The 24,592-nt window shown below is 44.7% G+C and overlaps 1 protein-coding gene and 1 long non-coding RNA gene across 2 annotated transcripts in view; one reads left to right on the top strand and one right to left on the bottom strand.

Annotated features, from left to right (window-relative positions):
* Nucleotides 1–1,638, bottom strand: part of LOC145526294 (uncharacterized) — an 8,080-nt gene extending 6,442 nt beyond the window's left edge. The window contains exons 1-2 of the long non-coding RNA XR_014068831.1: nucleotides 1,570–1,638; nucleotides 1,253–1,467 (exon numbers count right to left, since the gene is read on the bottom strand). This is a non-coding gene — a long non-coding RNA (uncharacterized LOC145526294). The remainder of the gene's footprint in view (nucleotides 1–1,252; nucleotides 1,468–1,569) is intronic.
* Nucleotides 775–24,592, top strand: LOC145526292 (CD59 glycoprotein-like). Its single transcript, XM_081541644.1, has 4 exons — nucleotides 775–840; nucleotides 12,841–12,925; nucleotides 16,672–16,770; nucleotides 23,013–24,592. The coding sequence occupies exons 2-4, from the start codon at nucleotides 12,859–12,861 to the stop codon at nucleotides 23,213–23,215; spliced, it is 369 nt and encodes a 122-aa protein (XP_081397770.1). The 5' UTR covers nucleotides 775–840; nucleotides 12,841–12,858; the 3' UTR covers nucleotides 23,216–24,592.

Below are 24,592 nucleotides of genomic sequence, written 5' to 3'. Positions count from 1 at the left end.
GGGCTCTCATTAAGCCGGTTCCGGAGCGGATGCTGACAAAGTGATCAATGGAAACTTCAGATTTTTATCTTCACATAAGAATAACGTTCTAAATGGTGATACTGGTCCCAGACTGGCTAATACACGCTTTTAGGATCACAAAAGGGAATTTCCCTGCGAGCTAGTGGTTAGGACTCCCTGCTCTCACTGCTAGGGGTCCAGTTCCATCTCTTGTCCCGTAATTAAGATTCCACAAGCTGTGTGGTGGACCACGCCCGGCGCCCCCGCCCCCCCCGTCGCAAAAAAAAAAAAAATCCACAAAAATTTCATCTCGCTTCCAAACAAGACACAAGGCACCAGATGTGGCTACGGCTGAAGGGTCTTTGTGGGCTACCAGAGCCTGAGAGCCGAGAGCAGCCTGGCCAATGGGAATTTGGCATGGGCACGCAAACATTTTGAAAAACATTTTTATATTTTTTTGTAAAGAAAGGAAAATTCCTAAGTCTTGGAGGTTTTTTTTAAAATAACAAATCGAAAGGAGGAAGAGCATCATAAACTTGACGTTTTCAGCATTATTAACATAAAGAGCTTCACCTACTCCTGGTCACGAGTGTTTTTCCCCACCGTTGCCTGGACTGCACACTTGTGCGCAGCTGTGTGACCTTGGACTGGCCACTGCGGCGCGCAGGGCTCGGCGGGGAGGGGCGGGGCTCGGCGGGGAGGGGCGGGGGCGGGGCTCGGCGGGGCGGGGCGGGGCCGGGGCTCGACCGGGGCTCGCCCCTTCCCAGCCCAGGCGGTAAAGAGTGGCTGGGCCGTCGTTGTAGGTTGAGCGGCGCTGAAGCGGAGCCGTGGGGTCTTTAGGTAAGGTTGGAGGGTCGGGAGGCTCGCGGAGCTGCGCTCCCAGCCCGACGCTGGGGCACTTGAGCCGCTGCTCTAGCAGCTGGGCCGCGGGGCTGAGGGGTTTGGAGGGTCTGAGCTGGCGCGCTCACCCCGCGCCGGCCGCCGCGCCGGGGGACGGCGAGCTCCGGCGCCCTTCCCTCCGCCCGCGTCCCGCAGCATCCCGGCGCCGGGGGCTCCCGGCTTGCCTTTCAGCTTCCCGGCCTCTTTTGTGTACAACGAGAAGAGGGGAGCGGACGCGTTCCGCGTTCCGCGCGCCACCTCCACCCACCCACCCTCTATTCCGCAGCCCCACACCCCCACCCCCCTGCGGGAATACCATTCGAACCTCGAATCTGAAGAGAAGCTCTTGCAGTTTAGGGAAAAGAGATCGCACCTTGAAAGGAGGTTATAACCCCATCCTCGAGTGTCTGGACATTCTTCTCTTGCCCTGGAGGTCTAAATGTTGAATTTTAAAAAGCAAGGTAGGGTCGGAACTTAGACATTTCAAGTATGATGTTGGTTTTCTTGGGCCGGCCTGGGCCGCACCCTTCTTGGAGTCTGGCGGCTGGCTTTTAAGGAGACGTTAAGTAGTGATTTTCTCCATGGATCCTGGAAATGTACCAAGTAACGTTCTGTTTCTCCTCTGACGCATGTGAGTTCTTCCCTTTAGCTCGCTTCCCACACGAAAAAGAGATGGAGTTGGTGACTTACCCTGGCAGTAGTTGGGTGACTTCTTTGAAGTTGCAGTGTGGCCTGTTGCCACCTTGTGAAGACTGGCGCAGGCGGCTTCCTCTGGCTTTGCTTTTAACCTGTGCTTACCTTTTTTTCCTTCCTGTAATACCTTATGTGCACTTTGAAAGTGCCTCTTGCTGTGGCCAGCTGATTCTTTTAAAAATCCTCTTCTTGGCCAACTTTTAAAAGATACCAGGGGGCCTCAGCGGAGACCTGGCTACCACTCTCAACTGCAATAACTTTGTGCTGTGTTTAGTTACTCAGTCGTGTCCGACTCTTTGCGACCCCATGGACTGCAGCCCTCTAGGCTCCTCTGTCCATGGGGATTCTCCGAGCAAGAATACTGGAGTGGGTTACTATGCTCTCCTCTAGGGGATCTTCCCAACCCAGGGATCGAACCCAGGTCACATGCATTGCAGGGGGATTCTTTATGGACTGAAGGGAATTTCTTAATGGACCACCAGGGAAGCCTTCATTAACTCTATTTCATTCTAAACAGATCAGCCCATAAGTTTTAGAAACCTAAAGATATAGCCCACACCCTATCAAAGTAGCTTGTGACTGACAGACATTTCTCAAAAAGGAGACCTCAAATACAGATGAGATAATCCAAAGATTACTTTATATTTAATTGTGAGAATCACAGATCAGAGAAACAGCTCTTCCTACCTCTTTGCTCTACCTTACCTAGTTCCATCTGTGGGCGGTGGTGGCTTTGAAATCCACCTAGAATACCTAGAATTTGGCACTTGGTTTGCTTGCAGAGAAATGATGATGTTCATGTGTCACAGCTTAGTGATCAAGGGCCTGGACATGGTCACAGACCAGGGTTTGAATCTCGACTCTACTCTTTGCTGGCTGGGTGATGGTGAACATGCTATTTAACCTCATTTTCTTATGGGTAAAATGAGTGTGTACTAAGTCTGTTCAGTCGTGTCTGACTCTTTGCGACCCTGTGGACTGTAGCCCGCCAGGCTCCTCTGTTCATGGGATTCTCCAGGCAAGAATACAGGAGTGGGTTGCCATTTCCTACTCCAGGGGATCTTCCGACCCAAGGATCGACCCCAAGTCTCTTAGGTCTTCTGCATTGGCAGGTGGATTCTTTACTGGTAGTGCCACCATGGTGTTGTAAGAACTAAATGAGAAAATTTGTGGCACCTGATAAGTGGAGAACAAATGTGGCTGTTAATAGTTCGGATCCCCATGTTTCTCGCTGAGGGTAGCTTATTCCCAGTTCTCCAAGGAGGGCACACACAATTCAGAATGTTGATCAAAGGAATTGCCTGACTGTGGACCAAATGTATGAAACTGTGGCTTCTGTATTTTCAAACAGGGAACTGTAAGGAAAACACCCCATTATGCTGAGTAGCTTGTAAGATAAAATGCCAAATAAAAATGGATATTAGAGTGAGGCAAGCAGGTGTCTAGTGGAATTCAGCTTTGAGAGCTGTAAGTACAAGCTCTTGAAAAGAAATGCATGAAAAATTCTGGGCCAACCCCAGACTGCCGTAAACAAAACCTAGCCCACTGGTGCTTGAGGCTTTCCAAAACAGGATGTGTTACTAGCTACGCCCCATGTTTTTGTGAAATGTCTTCACAGTTGGCTCTACATGTGTGACCTAGAAAGGCAGGGCTGTGAGGCGGCCCTAAAGAACTAGAAACTAGAGTTCCTGCAACAAATCGCAGGACCGGCCCTTCCTTTTGAGGAAGCAGCGGATTGTGGGTTTAGCTTGTGGGTTTAGCGAGTTCAGAGATGGTTGAGCAGCAGGAGCTCATGAGTAGCTGGGAGGGGCTGTTCATTATGATGGTGGCCTTTTGTGTCTCCACTTGCTGATGTAATTCCTTTTCTGAGCTGAGGGATCTCTGTGTAGGTGACTCAGCTTGCCAGGCTGTATGTGTCCAAGGTGATAAAGAGGCAAAGCCTCAAGTCCCCAACACTACCAGCCTCCAGGTAATGTTACTTTGGGCTACTTGTGAGCTACTGTGCCGTGTTCATTTGGGTCCGACTCTTGACTTCCTCATAGACTGCACCCCGCCAGGCTCCTCTGTCCATGGAATTTTCCAGTCAAGAACCCTGGAGCAGGTTGCCATTTTCTGCTTCAGGGGATCTTCCCACCCCAGGGATTGAACCCACATCTCTTGCTTTGCCCACATTGGCAAGTGGATTCTTTACCACTGCATCACCTCTGGCCCAGGGTAAACAGAAGCAAAATCCACCCAGTGTGGCTTTGCAACTAACCTGTTGCCTTGGGGCAGGTACTTTCATCTCCCAGGGCCTCCATCAATTTCTGTAAAATAGGAACATTGGGTTTAATTTTTGAAAATACCTCTAGCCTTAAAGATCATTAGCCGCTCCAGGCTCCTAGGAACAGTAAGTATATCCCTGGGCATCTGTGAATCTTGTGGCAACATTGCCTATGTACAGTCTCTTCTCTGGTGGCCTCTGTTCAACCAATTTATTTCAGAAGCTGAATTCATGAGAAGTTTCCCCGCCAGAGAGTTTAACTATGGTTAAAAAGTCAGGCCTAGGTTTAAACACTGTTATGCCACGTACCAGTTCTGAGGTTGATGTATTCATTTTCTGTTACTGTGAAAACAATTGCCACAAAGCTAGTGGCTTAACACAACACAAATTTATTAGTCTTACAGTTCCATCCATCAGAAGTCTGACCTGGGCCTCACTGGGTTCAAATCAAGGTGTCAGCAGGGCTGGGTTCCTTTCTGAGGGCACTTGTGAGAGAACCTGTCCCCTTGATCATGCAAGCTATTGCCATGGCACAGTCCTTGTGATTGGAGGACTGAGGTGCCATTTCCTGGCTGAGTGTCAGCTGAGGACCATTCTTCACTTCTGGAGGTCACCTGTATGCCTCGGCTGCGACCCCTGTGCTCTGTCCTCAAAATCCCCATGGGCAGGCAAAGTCCTTCTTACTCTTTGAATCTTCAGTTGTCTGTGTAGTCTCTGATTAGAAATGCTAATTCCTGGGCACCCCCCAAGACCTACAGAATCAGAACTTCTAGGGGCAGGGCCCAGCAATCTGTGTTTTAACAGCCCTCCAGATGAGTCTGATGCCCGCTGAAGCTAGAGAACCAGGACTGGTACCCTGTTTTATTTTCTACCTAGTCTCTAGCATTAGCTGGTATCCACCTCCACTAGACTGGAAGGTTCTTGAGAGTGGGGCTTTACCTGGTTTAGCAGTCACTGTACCCCAGTGTCTAGCTGCTCAGCTTACATGGGCTCATAAATGATTTCTGTGGAGATGACTGGGGGGTAAGTGTCAGGACTGAACTTACTTTGTAGAGTAAATATACCCACAATGAATTCCTTTTGTTGGGTCATTGACGTGTTAAATGTTTTATGTTCAGATTTATTTGGATTGTTTAAATAGGTAGATAAATATTTGAGGGTGCTGGCTGGGGTTTTTGGATGGACAGCAGCATGTCTTTGTTTTCCTCTGTAAAATAATGTAATATAGGCTTGCATTGTCCATAAACTGGCCACCCAAAACATCTTCAGGTACTCAGTTAGGGATGCCTGTATTTGTAAATTGCCTTGCTATTGTTCGCTTCCCCTGACATTTCAGGGGGATGGAAATGAATAAATCATGATTGGGTTGGTTTTTATTGTAGAATGAGAATCTCTAGTTTTAACCCTTTACTGCTTTCTGCTGGCCTCTTTTCTGCAACATCTCTGATCTGTGTTCTTTTCATGTGAACATTTCTAAGTGACGGGGAGTTTTTCATATTTCACCAAGGAAATTGATTTCCACCTGTGCTGACATTTTGTTGAGTGCCTGGCACATGGCAGGGAGGGAGGAGGAAGCGGGGTGATAGCAAGCAGTTTCCCTTAGGAAGCCCAGAATGCCTCCCTAATTGATCCTAATGCTGTCTTTGGAAATTACATGGAATAACCTCCCCCTCTCTTCCTTGGTGGCCCTTACCATGTCTGAAGATAGTTACTGTCTCTGACCATATTTTTCCAAACAGAACAGCCCTGATTTCTCCCACCCATTTCTCCTGGCTTCTACAGCTGTTTATTTTGATGTCCTGATAAACTGGAAGAAATTCAGAAATCTGGCACCTAATCGTAAAAATATTATTTCCAGGTCAGGTCTGAGCCCAGGACAGAGCAACCCCAGGACTGTGTGTGCATTTATTTGTTTGTTCCTGTAAGTGCCATGTAACATTTTAGCCCATATTGAGCTTTAAAACCCTGGAGTCTTAGATTTCATTATCCTATAAAAGCATTATTATCACTTCACAAATTAGAAACGGAAGTAAAGGAGTTGACTGCTTTCAGGTTATATAAATTGACAGCAAAGTGGGATTAGAATATGGGTCTCTCTTTCAGGACTAGAAAATCCTGAAAGCCTCATTTTTTTCCCCCTAAATATAGGGTGTGACTAAAATAACTATTTTTAGACCTAGGAGACTATATATACAGGAAATACTTTTTACCTTAATGTAGCAAATTTTGAAAGCTCTTAGGTATTTTTAATACTTAATCAGGTAGAGTGTTAGAAAAATAAAAATTTAAGCTGCAAGTTAAATGACACAGAAGTACATTAAAATATTCTCTCCGTTGAGAACTCTTTCTGAAAAATATTCCTTGTTAAGAAAACATATTTAAGTATAAATAAGCTGCTCATAATTCTACCATGCTGTTTCATCACATGTCCCAAAATGTTTGGAAAAGTTGATGTTCCAAGCTTTTTTTAAAGGTGTGTATATGTATGTGTGTGTATTTTAAAGAAAAAGTAATAAGAAAAAAAGCCGGTTTAGCTATAATTTTAATACATTGTGAATAGCCTATCATGTCTGTTACTTTTCATGGCTGTATAGTTCCCCACCATGGAATTGGACCGTAATTTACTCATCATCTTGTTGGACATGTGTGTTACCAAATTCTTACTGTTTTAAACAATGCTTATATATCCTTGACTGTTACTCATCCTTCTAGTGAAAAGCCTATTTCACTTGTCCCTGAAGCAATTCCTAGAGTCAGCTTCAGAGCCACGCAGGAAAATCTCCACGTTTCCTGAGATCGGCACCAAGCGCGTCCTGCCACTCCAGAAGGGGGTCTTCCCATAAGCTCACCCATCATACCCTGTGGATCCTTTTCAGAACGACTTTAGGCTGTTTCTAATAATTAAATCCATTGCTTCAGTGAGTCCTAAAATGTTGAGAAAAGCATGATGAGGTCTTCTGCGTGCTTCTTGCATCTAAGTGTTTGGTTGGGTGGGTTGGAAAAGTCATGGTAGCTCTGTTGATTCACCTACCATATGATCTACACTTCCAGGCATGATTTTTAAATTTCAAATGAAGGGTGTTTTATACTAGGGGGAAGAGTTTCAAGCCTTGAGGTTCAGTTCTTTTTCTTAATGCTGAAACAGATTTGCCAGAAGATAGGTGATGACTACTAAAAGGGAAATTTTTGTAATGTGTGGATTTTCCTATTTCTGATTATAAAACCACTGCTTGTCTCTTTATAGAATATTTGGGGAAGTATGGCAAAGAGTTAAAGGGTCAGGAAGAGAAATAAGAAATCATAAATAATCCTGCTTAGTGTTAACTACTGTCAGCATTTTAGGGGCATTTATAAAATAGCTTTAAAACAATCAGCTATTTTGTCTTCCCTGGTGGCTCAGTGGTAAAGAATCCACCTGCAGTACAGGAAATGCAAGTTGGATCCCCAGAAGGAAATGGCAACCCACTCCAGTGTTCTTGCCTGGGAAATCCCATGGACAGAGATGCCTGGCAGGCTAGAGTCCATAGGGTCGCAAAAAAGACAGACACAACTTAGCTACTAAACAACAACAATGAAGACCTGGTCTTCTGATTCAAGTACTATGACCTTGGCATCTGCACACTGACCACTTCCTTTCTCTGCCATCTTTGCCCTCTTGCAACCAAGTCATGGAAACATCCACTGTGACTACCAGCTAGTCCTGTGGACTTAAAGCTCAATCTTGACACTCCCCATCCAACCCATATGGCTGGGGGCTGCCTTAGGCTTGGGGCCTGCGATCTCCTGTGCTTATCCAAGTCCAGAGTGTTTGTCCAGCTTTCTGACCTGGTGCTACCTTCTGTCTACCCTCTCCACCCTTCTCGCCCCAATGCCCCATCCCTATTCCCGTTTCTTTTTCTGGGAACCTCATGACTTCCCATGACTCATGGTGGCTACTGCTTTTTGAGGGCTTCCTTCGGCCAGGCACCATGCTGTGCAGTATGTGTGATTATCCCTGTGTGTACTGGATGCAGAGGTTGAGTAACACACAGCAAGAAGTGGCAGAGCCAGAAATATCCAAGGCTTTGTTCACCAGTCAAGGAGAAAGCCTGTCCCTGAACCAGTTCCCTGTGCAGTTTCTGCTGCTTTTGTTAAGAGATAAGCCTTTCATCAAGGGTGGGCACCCACACCCTGTTAATTTTAATGGTGCTATTCCTGCCAAGGACTGTTTGGAAGAAAGTCTCCTAGAGGTTGTGACCTCTTCCCTCCTCCTCTGGTGGGGCTGCCCGAGGAAGCAGCTATTTCAGAACTTTTAGGAAGAGTCTGACGCTCCTTGCCTCCCTCTTTGGGAACCTCTGATGGATGCCTTCCTCTCCTTTTCTCTTGCAGCACTTGTTCCCAGCCCCGGGGCTGTGTGAGTGTGTTAAGTCATCCTTTCTACCCAAACGCCCTTGCGTGTAAAGAACCGGGCTGGGAGCTGGGGTGTGCTGGGCCTGGGTCACTGACTGGGGTCCGGGGATAGGGGAACACTCTCATTTGTTCACTTGACTCATCTGGCTCCAGGCAGAAAGCATTGAGGGGCGTTAGACGCCAGCCAGAGGGGCTGGGACCTCTTTCTGATTTGTTAGGGTGCAGAGACCGTGATCTGTTAGGGTGCCTCCCATCTCTCAGGTTCAGGGAACAAAAGGGGAGCTCCTAAGAGAGGCCGATAATCTGGCCAGGGGGTGTGTCTGATTTAGGGCAGGAAGTCTGGGTGTTGTTGTGAATCCGTTTACCACAGATTGGGACTTGAACTCATGTGCTGGGACTCAAAAACCCAGCCAAAACCTTGCTTAGGACTTGAACCCAGCCAAAACCCTGCTTGGGACTTGAACCCATGTGGCCAGCACTCAAACCCAGCCAAAACGCATGGTATGTGGTTTCAGGACCTCATGAAGCTCAGGTTCTTGATATCTCATTGCAGAAAGAATTCAGTGAGAAACAAAGTGATAGGTAAGAAGTAGATTTATTCAGATTCTGAGAGAAGCACACTCCACAGACACAGACAGAGTGTGGGCCATTGCAGAGGGCGAGTGTGCCCCGAAATTTGGGGTGGTTAGTTTTTATAGGCTGGGTAATTTCATATGCTAATGAGTGGGAGGATTATTCCAACCATTCTGGGGAAGGGGCAGAGATTTCCAGGATTTGGGCCACTGCCTACTCCTTGGTCTTTGAACAGTGCCTTAGAAATGTCATGAACCTCCTTCCATAGTTCTTCAGGCACTCTCTCTATCAGATCTAATCCCTTGAATGTATTTCTCACTTTCACTGTATAATCGTAAGGGATTTGATTTAGGTCCTACCTGAATGGTCTGGTGGTTTTCCCTACTTTCTTCCATTTAAGTCTGAATTTGGCAATAAGGAGTTCATGATCTGAGCCACAGTCTGCTCCTGGTCTTGTTTTTGCTGACTGTATACCGCTTCTCCATCATTGGCTGCAAAGAATATAATGAATCTGATTTCAGTATTGACTATCTGGTGATGTCCATGTGTAGAGGTTCTCTTGTGTTGTTGGAAGAGGGTGTTTGCTATGACCAGTGCGTTCTCTTGGTAAAACTCTTAGCCTATGACCTGCTGCATTTTGTACTCCAAGGCCAAATTTTCCTGTTACTCCAGGTATCTCTTGACTTCGTACTTTTGCATTCCAGTCCTCTATAATGAAAAGGATATCTTTTTTTGGGTGTTAGCTTTAGAAGGTCTTGTAGGTCCTTCATAGAACCGTTCAACTTCAGCTTCTTCAGCATTACTGGTCGGGGCATAGAGTTGGAATACTGTGATTTTGAATGGTTTGCCTTGAAAACAAACAGAGATCATTCTGTCATTTTTGAGACTGCATCCAAGTACTGCATTTTGGACTCTTTTGTTGACTATGATGGCTACTCCATTTCTTCTAAGGGATTCTTGCCCACAGTAGTAGATAGTGGTCATCTGAGTTAAATTTACCAATTCCAGTCCATTTTAGTTCACTGATTTTTAAAATGTCAATGTTCACTCTTGCCATCTCCTGTTTGACCGTGTCCAAATTGCCAACATCCCCTGGATCACTGAAAAAGCAAGAGAGTTCCAGAAAATCATCTATTTCTGCTTCATTGACAATGCCAAAGCCTTTGTGTGGATCACAATGAACTGGAAAATTCTGAAAGAGATGGGAATACTAGACCACCTGACCTGCCTCTTGAGAAACCTGTATGCAGGTCAGGAAGCAATAGTTAGAACTGGACATGGAACAACAGACTGGTTCCAAATAGGAAAAGGAGTACGTCAAGGCTGTATATTGTCACCCTACTTGTTTAACTTATATGCAGAGTACATCATGAGAAACGCTGGGCTGGATGAAGCACAAGCTGGAATCAAGATTGCCGAGAGAAATATCAAAAACCTCAGATATGCAGATGACACCACCCTTATGGCGTAAAGTGAAGAAGAACTAAAGAGCCTCTTGATGAAAGTGAGAGAGGAGAGTGAAGAAGTTGGCTTAAAGCTCAACATTCAGAAAACAAAGATCATGACATCCAGTCCCATTACTTCGTGACAAATAGATGTGGAAACAGTGGCAGACTTCATTTTTCTGGGCTCCAAAATCACTGCAGATGGTGACTGCAGCCATGAAATTAAAAGATGCTTACTCCTTGGAAGAAAAGTTATGACCAACCTAGACAGCATATTAAAAAGCAGAGACATTACTTTGTCAACAAAGGTCCATCTAGTCAAAGCTATGGTTTTTCCAGTGGTCACGTATGGATGTGAGAGTTGGACTATAAAGAAAGCTGAGTGCCGAAGAATTGATGCTTTTGAACTGTGGTGTTGGAGAAGACTTTTGAGAGTCCCTTGGACTGCAAGGAGATCCGACCAGTCCATCCTAAAGGAAATCAGTCCTGAATATTCATTGAAAGGACAGATGCTGAAGCTGAAAATTCAATACTTTGGCCACCTGATGCAAAGAACTGACTCATTTGAAAAGACCCTAATTCTGGGACAGATTGAAGGCGGGAGGAGGAGATGACAGAGGATGAGATGGTTGGCATCTCCGACTTGATGGACATGAGCTTGAGTAAGCTCCAGGAGTTGGTGATGGACAGGGAGACTTGGCGTGCTGCAGTCCATGGGGTAGCAAAGAGTTGGACATGACTAAGCGACTGAACTGAACGGGCACTGTCCTGGCACCTCTGGGTGTGTTATTTCACTTGCTGATTGAGGATCAAGGTCTAGTCTTGTCTGCCGTCTTGGTCCCATTTGATTCTGAGCAGTTTATGTTGTGTCCTTGGGCTATGTCATTCTTTCAAAAGTTGTGCCCTGTCCCTTTCTCTCCTGTTACAGTCGTGGGGGTTGGGGGGAGGTGTGTGCAGAGTGAGGTAGGAAGTGGCAGTAGCCACCACTCTCCTGTGACTGTGTCAAGCACATAGTTGCCTTGTTTTATCTTACATCTCCCCATGTGGGGAAGCACCCACGTATAGGTGAGAAAAATGAGGCTCGGTAGCTGTGGGAGAGCCAGACTTTAGTATGTCCCGGTCTGAGCCTTTGACCACTAGTCGGGAAGATCCTCTGGAGAAGGAAATGGCACCCCACTCCAGTATTCTTGCCTGGAAAATCCCATGGACAGAGGAACATGGTTGGCTACAGTCCCTGGGGTCACAAAGAGTTGGACACAGTTGAGCGACTTCACTTCACTTGGGCAGCCTCAGAGCTTCACTGCACTGGGGGGTGTTGGGCAGCTACCCTCCAGGGAGGGTCAGCCTGGTGGCAGTGGGCATAGAGGCTATGGTAGGTTTTGAAGACCCCAGAGGGAAATGGGGGTGATTCAGCTTTAAAGAAAGGCCAGGACCAGTTAGATTTTCTTCCTGCTTCCCCACTCATTAGAATGTGACCTTTCTGTCTCCTGGGCGTGGACTTCCTCAATACATCTTCTTTAGGCAACACCCAGCCCTGCCCTTTTCACTTCCTGGTCCTATCCTCCCCACCACCCCACTCCAACTCAGAGGAGGGCTGGTGGGGTGGGGTGGGGCAGGATGGGGCCCACCCACCAAGAACCTTATCTGTTTGCCAGGCAGAGGTCCTGGCCTTTGGGGCTCAGGAGAGTAGAATGTGGAGCCACCCTGGTTTGGAGCAGGTATCACCTTCCTGTTGCTCAGGGTGGAGTTGGGAGACTCTGCTCATGGTTTGGACTTCGTCTAAATTAAAAACCGCCCTGTGGCTTGGCCTCCTTCTCAAGTAAAAGGAGGATGTGAGGCATTTCAACCCTCCTCTCTTCTCCTCTGACACTCACTGCCACACCTCTAAGCATTAAGGGAATAGGGACTAGACAGCAGAGTTACCTGGAACCTGCCCTTACTTTTCAGAGTGAAGGAGGAGGTGTCCGCATCACACTTACCAAGGTGGGGAGTCAGAGCTTCAGTGCACTGAGCCTTTGCCCCATCTTCTGCCACTGAGTGCCTGCTGGTGTCCCCCAGAGTCACCCCTTTGGTGTGATGCACTTAGTGGCATGGCCTGGAAAAGTGATGCTTGCTGGGCTCAGCTCAGCCAGCAGCCGGAGGTGGGGCCTGCAGAGCTCGAATTGCAGGCACTGCATTGTGTACTTGATTCATTTTATCATCCCAGTCAGTGCCCCTGATGGAGGAGATAGTGCTGTCTCACTGCTCAGTCGTGAACACTGAGGCTCAGAGGGACTGAGTTTCTGCACAGGTGCACAGCTACTGTGGGTGAGGGCTGTGGTGGGTCCGATGTAATTTGTCTCCCTGCAGCCGCCTCTCCCGCCAGGCCTGACAGCATTTCTTCAGCAAGCTGAGGTCTTTGACTGTGGAGGGACTGAGCACTGCCCCCACAAAGAGCACCCTGGGTTCACGGCCCCTGGCCGGAGGTTCCCTGTTTTCTCAGTCTGCTCTCTCCTTCCTGTGTTTCCTGACGCCCCCAGGCCTTCCAGCTCTTGGTTTCTGAGACACCCGGCAATCACCTGTTGGTTTGTGACGATGCTTTGTGTTCCTTCCTCCCAGACTCTGTAGCTGGTCGCAATGGCAAGCAAAGGAGGGTACATCCTGCTCGGGCTCCTGTTCTTCCTGGCTGTCCTCTGCCAACTAGGTGAGTGGTCCAGGGGGACTTGGATCTGGGTCATGTAGGTTGCTTCAGCCCTAACTTTTTCTTAGGCTTCAAGACAACCAAGCTGGTACCACAGCCCCGGGCCAAGCTTCGGTTCTTTCGCCGTCAGTGTTACAGGTCCAGGGTGATGTGAGTGCTCCTTCCGACATTACAGCCCTACCCTCGGCGAAGCCCCTTCCTGAGTTACAGTTCATCCTGGGTGACAGAGCTGCTTTTTTGGGGGAGAGATTACACACAGCCTCTTAAGTTTCACCCCTTGCACTGCCAGCAGCCGGGGCTGCCAACCCATGCCATCTTCAGAGTGCTGAGCTCAGCGGCCACCCCGGGCACTCCCATGTGACACTGCTGTGGCTGAGGGTACTGTGGTTATAGCAGCAGCAGCTGCTGCCCACAGCATTCATGAGCCAATCACTGTTCTCAGCATCTTAACACTGTCTACTTATCTAATCCTCATGTCCATCCTGTGGAGCAGGGGCTGTTTATTGCCACTTTCCAGATGATAAGACTGAGGCCCAAAGAAATGGTTTGTAAAATATCACACTGAAGGGCTGCAGACACAATTCAAACCCAAATGAGCCTTTCACCAAAGTGTCTGCCCCTGTCTCCTATCTCCTTCACCAGCCTACCCTTCCCCTTCCCTCCTCCTGGAGATACTCGTTACCTCTAACAGTAGGAACACCTGTGTTTACTTGCTTTGCTTCATTAGAAAAATCAGAGGTCATTTTCTGCCTCTGTCATGTTGGTGTTACATTTTTTTTTTCTTTGAGGAGCAGGGATGGGAGACAGAAAAGAAAGTAGCCATGTAGTGAACAGTACAGAGTCATCTGTGTGTTGGAGCGTGTCTTAGAGCTTACAGCGTTAGCAGCTTCCGTATGGCGAACACTTACTATGTACCAGGGCCTGGGCCAGACCCTGTCTCATTGAATCCTTAGCCATCCCCTGAGGGCTCAGTGCTGTTATGCCCGTTTTACAGTTGAGGAAACTGAAGCAAAGAAGTTAGCCCAAGGTCACATTTGAGCAAGTTGTCCTTTTCTAAGACAAGACAGAAGTCATGACCTCCCCGCCCTCCTCCCCACTGTTGATCTTAGCCAAGGTGGTTTGTAATGTAGTGAGTGTGTTACAACATACATTATTGTCACAGTTCTACCCAGTGAATTTTCTGTAATCATAGCCTGGGGGACCTCCCTGGTGGTCCAGTGGTTAAGACTTTGCCTTCCAATACAGGGGGTGTAGATTCGATCCCTGGTTGGGGAGCTAAGATTCCACATGCCTCATAGCCAAAAACCAAAGCATAGAACAGAAGCAATATTGTAACACATTCAGTAAAGACTTTAAAAATGATCCATATCAAAAAAGTCTTAAAAGAATAGTCTGGTCACACCCGCTTTCCAACAGTCTACATTTATTCATGGAGCTTGGGTATGGTGCCATTAGCCACTCTGTGACAGGTCTTGGGGGCACTTAGGTCCTTCCCGAGGGAGTTGGAGTGTGAAGAATATCCACTTCACCCTGGTTAAGTGGCTGGAATATCAAACAGCCATCGTCTGACTTATTGCTTGCCCCTGGCTTGGTCTCCTCCGTGATGAAGGTTGGTTTCTTCTCTTTTTCACTCAGGATGGTTAGAAGAACATCATGGTAAACAAACCAAGCATGGGCTTCAGAACTGACTGTCTGGGTGTAAGTCCCAGCTTTCTTCTCAAGGGCTGTCTGCCTTTTGACAAGTTAGTTAACATCTTAGTTTAATGGGGATGGCAATCCTTAAGCCTGCCTCTTACCGCAGTTCTCTGAAGATTGATAGTTTAGATATTGGAACACTGTGTTAGCTGTGAATATCTCTGCCTCACAGAAGTTCCAACGGTGAGCTCTCTTACCTATGTCCGATGGTTTGTCAAGAAGCCAAATGAACTCTGGCTGTAGCCAGGAGAAAATGTGCTCCCATGGGCAGCCTTTCCAAATGGCCCTCTCAGATAGCCAGGCGAGAATATCCTCTCCCTCTTCACTCTTTCCTCTTATCAGGTGGACACACTTCTGCAGCAGGGAAAGATTGTTGAAAATTGGCATCTTTGTCCCTTCTCATGGTGACTCCCCTCTCACACAGGTGTGGCAAGCACTGAGCCTGGCAGAGAAGAGGTAGAGGGGGCCAGCGGAGCCCGGCCCCAGACATGGGGGCTGGCGTCCTCTCTGCTGCATGCAGTGCTTTGAGTATTCTTGAGGGAGTCACTCCTGCTCTGCAGACATCTGTCTTATCATCTGCAGACAAAATGGAGGAGGAAGAGGTTTGGGGGACTGATGTTTCAAAGTTTAACCTGGAACCTTCACAAATCAGAGGTTCCTCTGCTAGTTGGGATTTCACACCTGTGAAGGCAGACGTGGTCATTTAAGATGTTATAGAGAGCTTCACTCCTGACTGTGCTCAGAAAGTGAGGAGCCACTTTCTTCTGGCCTTCTGAAAATTCTTCTCCCTGGTGATAAACCCAGACTATGGCCTTAGGACTAAAAATCAGCTCTTGGTGCTAAAACCCACATTTTGGTCTTGATTTCACCATGCTGTTCTTCTATGACACTTTACATATTTCATCTTTGAAAATGTCTTCCCATACATATGGGTACTTCCAAATACTGATTACATGGAAAATGTGGACTATGACTCATTCTTTTTCCTGTCACCACTGTTATATAAAACAGAAGGGAAAATAATTCAGTGAAACTTGAAGTCTAGCTACGAAAGAGGAATCCTAAGAACGGAATGGGAGTGGTAGTCATTTTCCTAATTGGGGAACCAGAGGCATTTGCTTCTGATAGGAGCCAGCCCTTATGTTCAGTGTCCCTGTGCAATTCCTGCTCACCCGTATGGGTTTAAGATACACAGCTGCTGCCTGTCCTTTGGCTGTGTTTGCTTCTGGTTATGGGCCAGTCCCTCAGCAGGGAACAGCTGCACTGAGGATGCCGTATCCCAGAGGCCATCAGATTGTTCTGTAGAGGGCCAGATGGTAAATATTTTAGGCTTTGCAGGCCAAGAGACAAAAATCAAGGGTATTTTGTAGGCTTTTGTATAAACAAGAGAGAAAACAAGTTTCTGTAAGTTTTTAATTGTTTCAAAAATTAATAATTGAGTACAATTATTTATGATACAGCCTTACTAATCAAAATGGAATTATTTCTGGGAGAATAACATTTTGTCTACACTGATTCAAAAATTAGCGTTCCCCATCATCAAATGAGTTGCAAAGGGGTTCATGTGTTGATACTGATTTGTAATAGATTTAATGTATTTCATCTTGGAGCATGTCTTTTCTCACAGATAGGTACTACCAAATACCGATGATCAGTCCATGAGACTGAGATGTCAGAGCATATTTGTTGCTTGGAAGATGTTTATACAATTCTGTTAGTTTATTCTCTTGATGGGTTCCTTTCAACATGTCAGTAACATTGCAGATTAATCACTTCTGGTTGAAAGTAGGAGAAAGCTTCTCAGTTGCACAATTAAACGGGTTTTGAAACCTGGACATTCCCTTTGCACTGCCTCAGGGTCCAGAAAACCACTGCTAGAACTGTAGTCTGCACTTGGAAAAATATGTCTGCTGCAGGTTTGTGTGGGAAGGCATCCCACTGTGAGTTGCTGACCTCTGACCCACACTACTGGAGATAGTGGGCTTGCTTCTGCTGCCAGAAGAGTAAGTCACTGCTTATCTACCAGGTCCTGACGGTCCTTTTCCTGATTCTAGGTCACAGCCTACAGTGCTACAGCTGTATTAACAATGTTGACTGCACTACAGTCGTCAACTGTTCACAGAATCAAGATGCTTGTCTCTTCGTTAAGGCTGGTAAGAGCTTCCCCCTCCCCTCTCTGCCTTAGTGTAATGGGATGAAGAGTGCCTGGGAAAAAATCTGTGCCACCTTCTTTTTTGTTAGACTTGTTTTCAACAAGTAATAGCTACCATTTAATAGCACCAGTTGCATATGACACTAAGCACTTTCCATTTGTTTTTATTTTTCCATTTTTTTTTTAATTTAATGCTTTCCATCTACCACTTGGGGTAATATTTTATTCCCATTTGGTAAACGAGACTGAGATTCAGATTAAGCAACACACTAAGGTCAAGGAAACCAGCTCAGGATTTGAACATGGAAATCCATCCAATTCCAACACTTGTCCTCATAACACCTACACTGACTGCCTCCCAAACTTTTGAGAGCCTGCCATGTGCTAGAGCCTGAGCTAGGAGCTCGAGCTACAAAGAAGAAAGGAGATGATGAAAATTGTGAGAGGCTTGTGTAGCTGTCACAGATGTCTGTATTTACTTATACTTGTGTATCATTCCGGGGGGAATTTAATATATGCCGAGTCCTAAGGGGACTCAAGCTGAGCTCAGTGGACAAATAGGAAGTAAGAGGGGGAAGGGTGTTCCAAAGAAAGGCAAAGCAGGTTCTGAGGCTCTGTGGCCTCAGAGAGCAAGACACTCATGGGCTTGGGATGGGGAATGGCCAGCATTGACAAGTTTTGTCAAATCTGCATTGTCCAAATTGGTTAGACTATGGAATTGCCTCTTCCATAAATCCTGTTAAAGCAGAATTTAGGGAATGGTGGGCAGAGGCAAGAAACCAGCCACATCATGCCCTCTGCTGTTGCTGGGTGTGTTTCTGGATTGAATTGACATGTAGAAAAGATACTGTGAGGTAAGGAGCAGCTATTTCAGGGTCTGCTTAGTGAGTGTACAAGGTAAACCCCCCAACTTCCATCTCTTAAGAGATAAAAATAAAACCACCCTGCAAGTTAGTTCACTCACACTCTTTATGCAGATTCTTCCCAGCATCCTTCAAAGAATGCTGAGCACATCAGGTAAACTCAGAAGAGTTTTGGGAGACCCACAAGCACAGAAAAACCTGATAGAATGAAGGACGGGATTCATTTCCTCAGAAAGGAAAAATCCCTCAGTAAGTCAGGATGAATTGGAATTCTCCTGTGTAAATAATAGGAGTATCTCTTAATTTTGATACTAGTTCCTAGAATGCAGCTCTAATTCCAAGGCCTGCGTGTGAGGTCCTTGTTTCTGTAGGGAGACAGTTCCTCTGCCTCACCTGGAAGACAGTGTTGATTCATTGCTAATGTAGAAAGCACAGCGAGGCCCCCAGAGAGGACAGCCATCCACTCCACAAATATTTGAGCACCAGTTACCTACAAGCAGAGACCTGCTTCTTAACCCTGATCATCTGTGTCTCTTGGACCCCCATGACAAAAGTATAATTTCCCAATGAGATAATAAAGGCAGTATTATGTGTAGAGCAAGTATTAGATTAGCAGTTGGAAGCTTTGAGCTCAGATCTCTGTCCTGCCAGCAGTAAGTTCTTCCTGCCTGTGTTTTTTTATTGACAGAATGGGTATGTTGGATGGTAGAGGTGGAGAGAAGAAAAGAGGGAAGTAGAGTGAAATTGAAATCTTTTTTCCAGCTCTCTAATCGTATTGTTTCCTACCTAAATGGTTAAACTTTCATTTTAATTGTTTTCTAACATTATTGAAGTATAACTGACAAATAAAAACTGTATGTATTTAAAGTGTGAAATGATTACCACAATCTAATTAATACATTCACCCCCTCCCATTATTACCTTTTTGTGTATGATGAGAACACTTCAGATATATTCTCTTAGTAAATTTTGAATAGCCAATCTAGTATTATTAACTCCCTGGTAAAGAATCCGCCTGCAATGCAGGAGACCCCAGTTTGATTCCTGGGTCAGGAAGGTCCCCTGGAGAAGGGATGGGCTACCCACTCTAGTATTCATGGGCTTCCCTGATGGCTCAGACGGTAAACATTTTTCCTGCAATATGGGAGACCTGGGTTCAATCCTTTGGTTGTGAAGATCCCTTGGAGGAACGCATGGCAACCCACTCCTGTATTCTTGCCTGGAGAATCCCCATGGGCAGAGGAGCCTGGCGGGCTACAGTCCATGGGTCGCAAAGAGTCAGACAAGACTGAGCGACTAAGCACATTATTAACTACAATCACCGTGCTGTACATTAGATCCCCAGAATTTACTCATCTTATGATGAACTGTTATACTTTTAAAAACAGTTAATGTAAAGAGTGAGGCACATCTATTAGAAGGGCCAGGATGTAAAACACGGACCACAGCAGATACCAGTGAGGGTGTGGAGCTCCTAGAGCTCTCATTCACTGCTGGTGGGAATGTAAATTGGTACAGACTGGCAGTTCCTTAAAAAACGTAACGTACCCTCACCATAGATTCAACTATTGCATTCCTTGATTTCATTACCTAAATGAGTTGAAAACTTAGGTCCATACAAAAACTTGCACATGGATGTTTATAGCAGCTTTGTTCATAATTGCCCAAACTTGGAAGCAACCAAGATGCCCCTTTGTAGGTGAATGGATAGATAAATGGCGGTACATCCAGAGAATGGACTAAAAAGAAATGAGGTATCAATCCAGGAAAAGACGCGAAGCAAACTGCATATTTCTGAGTGAAAGAAGTCACTTTGGTAAGACTATGTACAGTTATCATTCCAACAACATATTTCGGAAAAGGCAAACTAAGGAGATAATAAAAAGGACAATGACTGCCAGGGGTTAAGTGGGGAGGAGGGAGGAATGAACAGGTGGAGCACGGGATTTTTACTGCAACCAGTATAATACTATAGCGATGGATACACGTCATATGTTTTGTCAAACCCCTTAGAATGTACAACACCGAGAGTGAACCTAAATGTAAATTATGGACTTTGGGTGATCATGATGACATCAGTTGCAACAAATGGAGGTGTTGGAGATGTTAATAGTGAGGGAGGTTGTTTAGGGTCGGGGCTGGGGGTGTCAGGGGGCTATATAGGAACTCTGCTCAATTTTGCTGTGAATCTAAAACTCTAAAATATAAAATTTTTTTTAAGGATGATGTGAATCTTAAGTAATAATTTTCTTCTTCTCATGAACATATGTCCCAAAACTTCAGCTAGACATGTGGTAGCAGCAGTTCTTGAAATATAGATACTCAGACAGTAAGGCAGATACTAACAGAGCATCTACACCCCCTCCAGCTCTGACGTCAGCCTGGGAGAGGCGGAGCACACATTGTCATAAACATGACTCAAAGGCCAAGCGTACATTGGAGAAATTATTTAACCACATTTCACCCCCAGACTGTGAAATGGGAATACTTATCTCCCAAGGTCAGTAGGGCAATTAGAGGAGAAATGTGTATGATAGTGCTATGCAGATGCTGTCTAGAAGAGAGACAGATGGGTATTAATTCAGCCACTGTTTACTGGCATCCTGGCTAGGTCCTGGAAGTACAAACCATGTACTTGGAGTCTGGCAGAGCCTCTGATGACAGTGTCAAGCAATCATTGCTGAAATGGCCTTTCAAATTAGGGACATGCTTAAGGGTCCCTAAGGCAATTGTGGGCTATTGCTTGGTAAAAGCAGACTTGAACCAAGTCTTCAAAAAGGGTGGAGAGGCTGTGCCCAGAGAGAGAACCTTCAACATTCCAGTGACTGATGTAATCCACTTTTATTTGGGTCATTCTGATAGTGGCTTTGGTGAGAAGCTCACCCTTGTAAGGTTGTTATGCAGATAAGATCGTTCAAGTAAAAGGCTTGGTTCACTACAGGACAGGTAGTATGTGATTAATTGGTAGCAGTTATTATAATTAGGACAAAATTAATCTGCCCTCCTCAAGCTTTTAGGCTTGCCAAATTAACATTCTGGTGGCTTTAATGCCTTCCTAGTTCCAATGTCTGATTATTATTACGTAAGGCAATAACTTGTCCTATTCAAGTATTTTTAGTACAGTTTTAGAAGCAGCCTCTTAAATGCTTGTGATCCAAACAAGCAGAGTCACTGGAACACTTGTTCTGGCCTCTGCCACTTGACCAAACTTCATTAAAATCCAGGCCAGCACCTCATCTCTGAAGGGGAGAACAGAACAGTTATACCTGCAGTTATTAACTTAGGGGGTTTTGTTCTGAGCTGTGAGTACAGTTGGATAAATTAGTTACAAGCCTTACATAAAAAAATAGGCATCTGTATTTTTCATCTTTCCAACACAGAAGAAAAGAAAATGATACCAGGGCAAGCACCAGCCTTTTATTGATATATCTGTGTGTCCCTAGCATCTAGCACATACTGTAACTTTTGAAGAGGAAAATATAACATAATTCTTCTCGCTCAACACTTTTTTTCACTTAACATAGTTTATCTAATTATATATGCCAGTATAAGATACTTAGCATATATACTTTTGGCCTTTATTTTCCTTTGTTGTGCAAAAATTAGGACCACAACTGCATATTCTTTTGGAAAGTTTTTCCTGTGTTACTGAATAGTCTAATGATTTTTAAAGGAAGTTAAAATATTTTGGAAATAAATTCATCCAGTGACTTTTTAAAATCTCAATCCACATATAAATATAATAAATATATAAATGAAAGATAGTCTTCTGTGAAGGTAAACACTGTTAAATTCCTTGGGAATCCTTTCAGAGAAAATTAATGTATATAGCCCCACACATACACTTTATACAAATGGACCACATTCTACATATTGCTCTGCATCTAGGCTTTTTTCTCTTGAGATGTAACTCACATATCTCAGTTTCAAAGTTCATTTTAAAGTGTATAATTCAGTGGTCTTTAGTATATTCACAAGTCTGTATAACTGTCACCACTATCTAATTTCAGAACATTGTTGTGGTCCCAAAAGGCAGCCCCATACCTATTAGCAGTCACTGCCCATTCCTCCTTCCCACACACCCTGGCAGCTACTAATCTACTTTCTATCTCCTTGGATTTGCTTGTTCTGGATATTAATTGAAACATAAAATGTTGTGGTCCTCTGCGACTGGCTCCTGTCACTGAGCATGAGGTTCTTAAGGTTCACCCATGTTACTGGATATATCACAGCACCTTATCCCTTTTTATGGGCAAATAATATTCCATCAGGTGGACACACCCCATTGTGTTTATCTGTTCATCAGTTAATGGACACCTGGGTTGTTTCCACTTTTTAGCTGTTTTGAATAATGCTGCTATGAGCATTGGTATATAAGCTTTTGTGTGAACATAGTTTTCAGTTCTCTTGGGTGATGTATTTACCTAGAAGTAGAATTACTAGGTCATATGGAAACTATTTTTAACCTTTTGAGGAAATACTAGACTTTTCCGAGATATCTGCACCATTTTACCTTTCCACAAGCAATATATGAGGGTTCTAATAGTCCATGACACTAATTAGTTTCCAGTTTCTTGATTATAGCCACCCTAGTTGGTATGAATTGATGTTCATTGTGGTTTTGATTTGTATTTTCTTAATGACTAATGATATTGAGCATCTTTTCATGCACTTATTGGTTATTTGTATATCTTTGAAGTATCTATATCCTTTGCCCATATTTTAATTGCGTTGTCTTTCTATTGTTCAGTTGTGTTTTAGTCTTCTCGGATGTGTGATTTATAAACATTTTCTTCCTTTTGTGGGTTTTGTCTTTTTAATTTTTTAAAATGTTCTTTAACTATTTGAAGCACTCAAGCTTTTAATTTTGATGAAGTCCAATTTATCTATTTTTTCTGCTTTTTTTTTTTTAAAGAAACTAAAACTTCCCATGTCAACACACACAGTCCTATGACATTCCTTATCTGCATGGAACTTTGTTGTGTAGAACCTCTGCCATAATTTATTCAGATGCTTTTTTTGTAATTGATAGACTGTCTTTTAGTTTCTTGCCACTACAGATAGTAGTGCAGTGACCATTCTTGAGTGTGTATCTTAACCCTTCTTCAAGTCATTCAAAGAGTAAGTCCTAGAAGTGGGATTGCCAAATCAAAGAGGGCATGCATTTAAAAATCTTGGTTAATCTCGAACATTAATATGATCGCCTGTTGCCTCCTATGCACACACAACTGTACTGGCTCTGCTGAGACTCTGGTTTTATGGAGAAGTTCCATTCAGAGCTGGATCCTGCATCTTTTTAGCCAGATAGGAGAATTCAAAGACAAGTATAGAGCTTTACCTGCTTGATTGCTTACCCTTGTATGTGTGTGTTTCCCCACAGTGCCGCTAAAAGTTTACCACCAGTGTTGGAAGTTGGAAAATTGCAATTTTGAGTTCATCACACGAGCCTTAGGGGAGAAGGAGCTCCATTATGACTGCTGCCAGAAGAACCTGTGTAACAAAAGTGATACGATGAGCATATCCGAGAAGACACCGCTGCTGGTCACCCTGCTGCTGGTGGCAGTCTGCCACTTTTATCTCTAAATCTGTGCCAGGAAGGCTTCTCCTGAACGTCCTGTTTCTATATATCCCTTCCTTCGTGTGATGCTGTGTTCCAAAGGCTTTTTATTTTCCAACTGGATCGTGTTGGGAAAGACTAAAACTAGCTTGAGCAACTTGATATAGAGGAACTCAGAAAGACTGAAGACCAGTCCTGCTGGCAGAGAAGACCTGTTTGTGTTGAAAAAAGTTAAGAGTGAACCGCATGTAATTTGAGTGAGATGACATGCTTCTTACTCTGCACTTTGTGGGGCCAGCTTTGCAGGGACAGTTTGAGTAGCTGCTCTGCAGTCCTCAACATTTCCCTCTGGTTCCTTGGATGTAGTTAGTGTGATCAGTACTTTTTTGGGATAGCTGGGGCAGGGGTCTCCTTTTCAACAGTCTCTCTCACAAGGAATGCTTTATGCTCGCCTTCCATGGCCCCTGTATTGCCAGGCAGGCATGATGCATCTTTCAGATGTCGGCTGTCAGTCAGGGACAATGAAATTCTTAAAGAAGAGTAGTGAGAATGACTGTTGTATTCTCAGCTGCCTGGGAAGGAGGTCAGCTTTCCAGACAGCAGGGTGTGGAAGCACAAGGTTTGTCTTTCAAGAGGTACTAGTGGCTCAAATCTGTTTTCCTCTGTCCCTCAATTTTGTATTGGCTTTGCTGTCTTTCACTAGAAAAACTCAGTAGCATAAATGAACAGTGTATGAAAACTATCCCTTCCACTCCCTACCTTTTCTATTGACATGGTAGGCTTTCTTGGCTTTGTCACACACAGTTAAAAACTAAACATTTGAATATTCTATGTTACATGTGACTTGCAGTTATTAAGTATGCTATTTTAACTGTTACTGGTAGGAACACTCTTCATGTGTGTATGTATAATGCGTGAATGGAACAGGAGGGGGCCTTTGGGGTTAGGATTTGAAAGTTCCAAATGTCATCATGAACAGTAACAGGTCTGCAGGGATGTGTTTTAGCTGCTGACACACAGCCAGTAGGCTCCTAGCTGAGTCAGCACAGATTGTGTAAAATACATTTGTAAGGGCTATTAGCATCATCACAAATGCTGAGGCTTTCAGAAGCATTATCAGTTTGCTAAAAAGTGCCCACCTTTTCAGGAGGACAAAGTTTTGCCTTTTTCTTGTGGGTACTGGTGAATAAGATTCAGTAGACTTAAAAAAAAAAAAAAGATTCAGTAGACTTAATGACACTTGTATGCTTACAATCTTGGCTGTATTTAACAGCATAGCCTGACTTTTACAGATAAAGGTGAAATTCGATTTTTTTTTTTTAATCCTTGTTTTTGTGATGTGCTGGTGGACAGACTGAAATGAATGCTGCCTTTTTTCTGAAAATAAAATCTCTTCAAATGCA

This window comes from Giraffa tippelskirchi, chromosome 11 (assembly GCF_054371585.1).
Source record: "Giraffa tippelskirchi isolate mGirTip1 chromosome 11, T2T-mGirTip1v1.2.pri, whole genome shotgun sequence".
NCBI classification, from domain to species: domain Eukaryota; kingdom Metazoa; phylum Chordata; class Mammalia; order Artiodactyla; family Giraffidae; genus Giraffa; species Giraffa tippelskirchi.
Note: the sequence above shows the minus strand (reverse complement) of the source record. Positions and strands in the feature narration are given on the sequence as shown.

Coding starts and splice junctions, on each gene's coding strand:
- LOC145526292 (XM_081541644.1), top strand. CDS start 12,859: ATGGCAAGCAAAGGAGGGTACATCCTGCTCGGGCTCCTGTTCTTCCTG. Junction 12,926..16,671: donor GGCTGTCCTCTGCCAACTAG/GTGAGTGGTCCA, acceptor TCCTGATTCTAG/GTCACAGCCTACAGTGCTAC. Junction 16,771..23,012: donor TTGTCTCTTCGTTAAGGCTG/GTAAGAGCTTCC, acceptor GTTTCCCCACAG/TGCCGCTAAAAGTTTACCAC.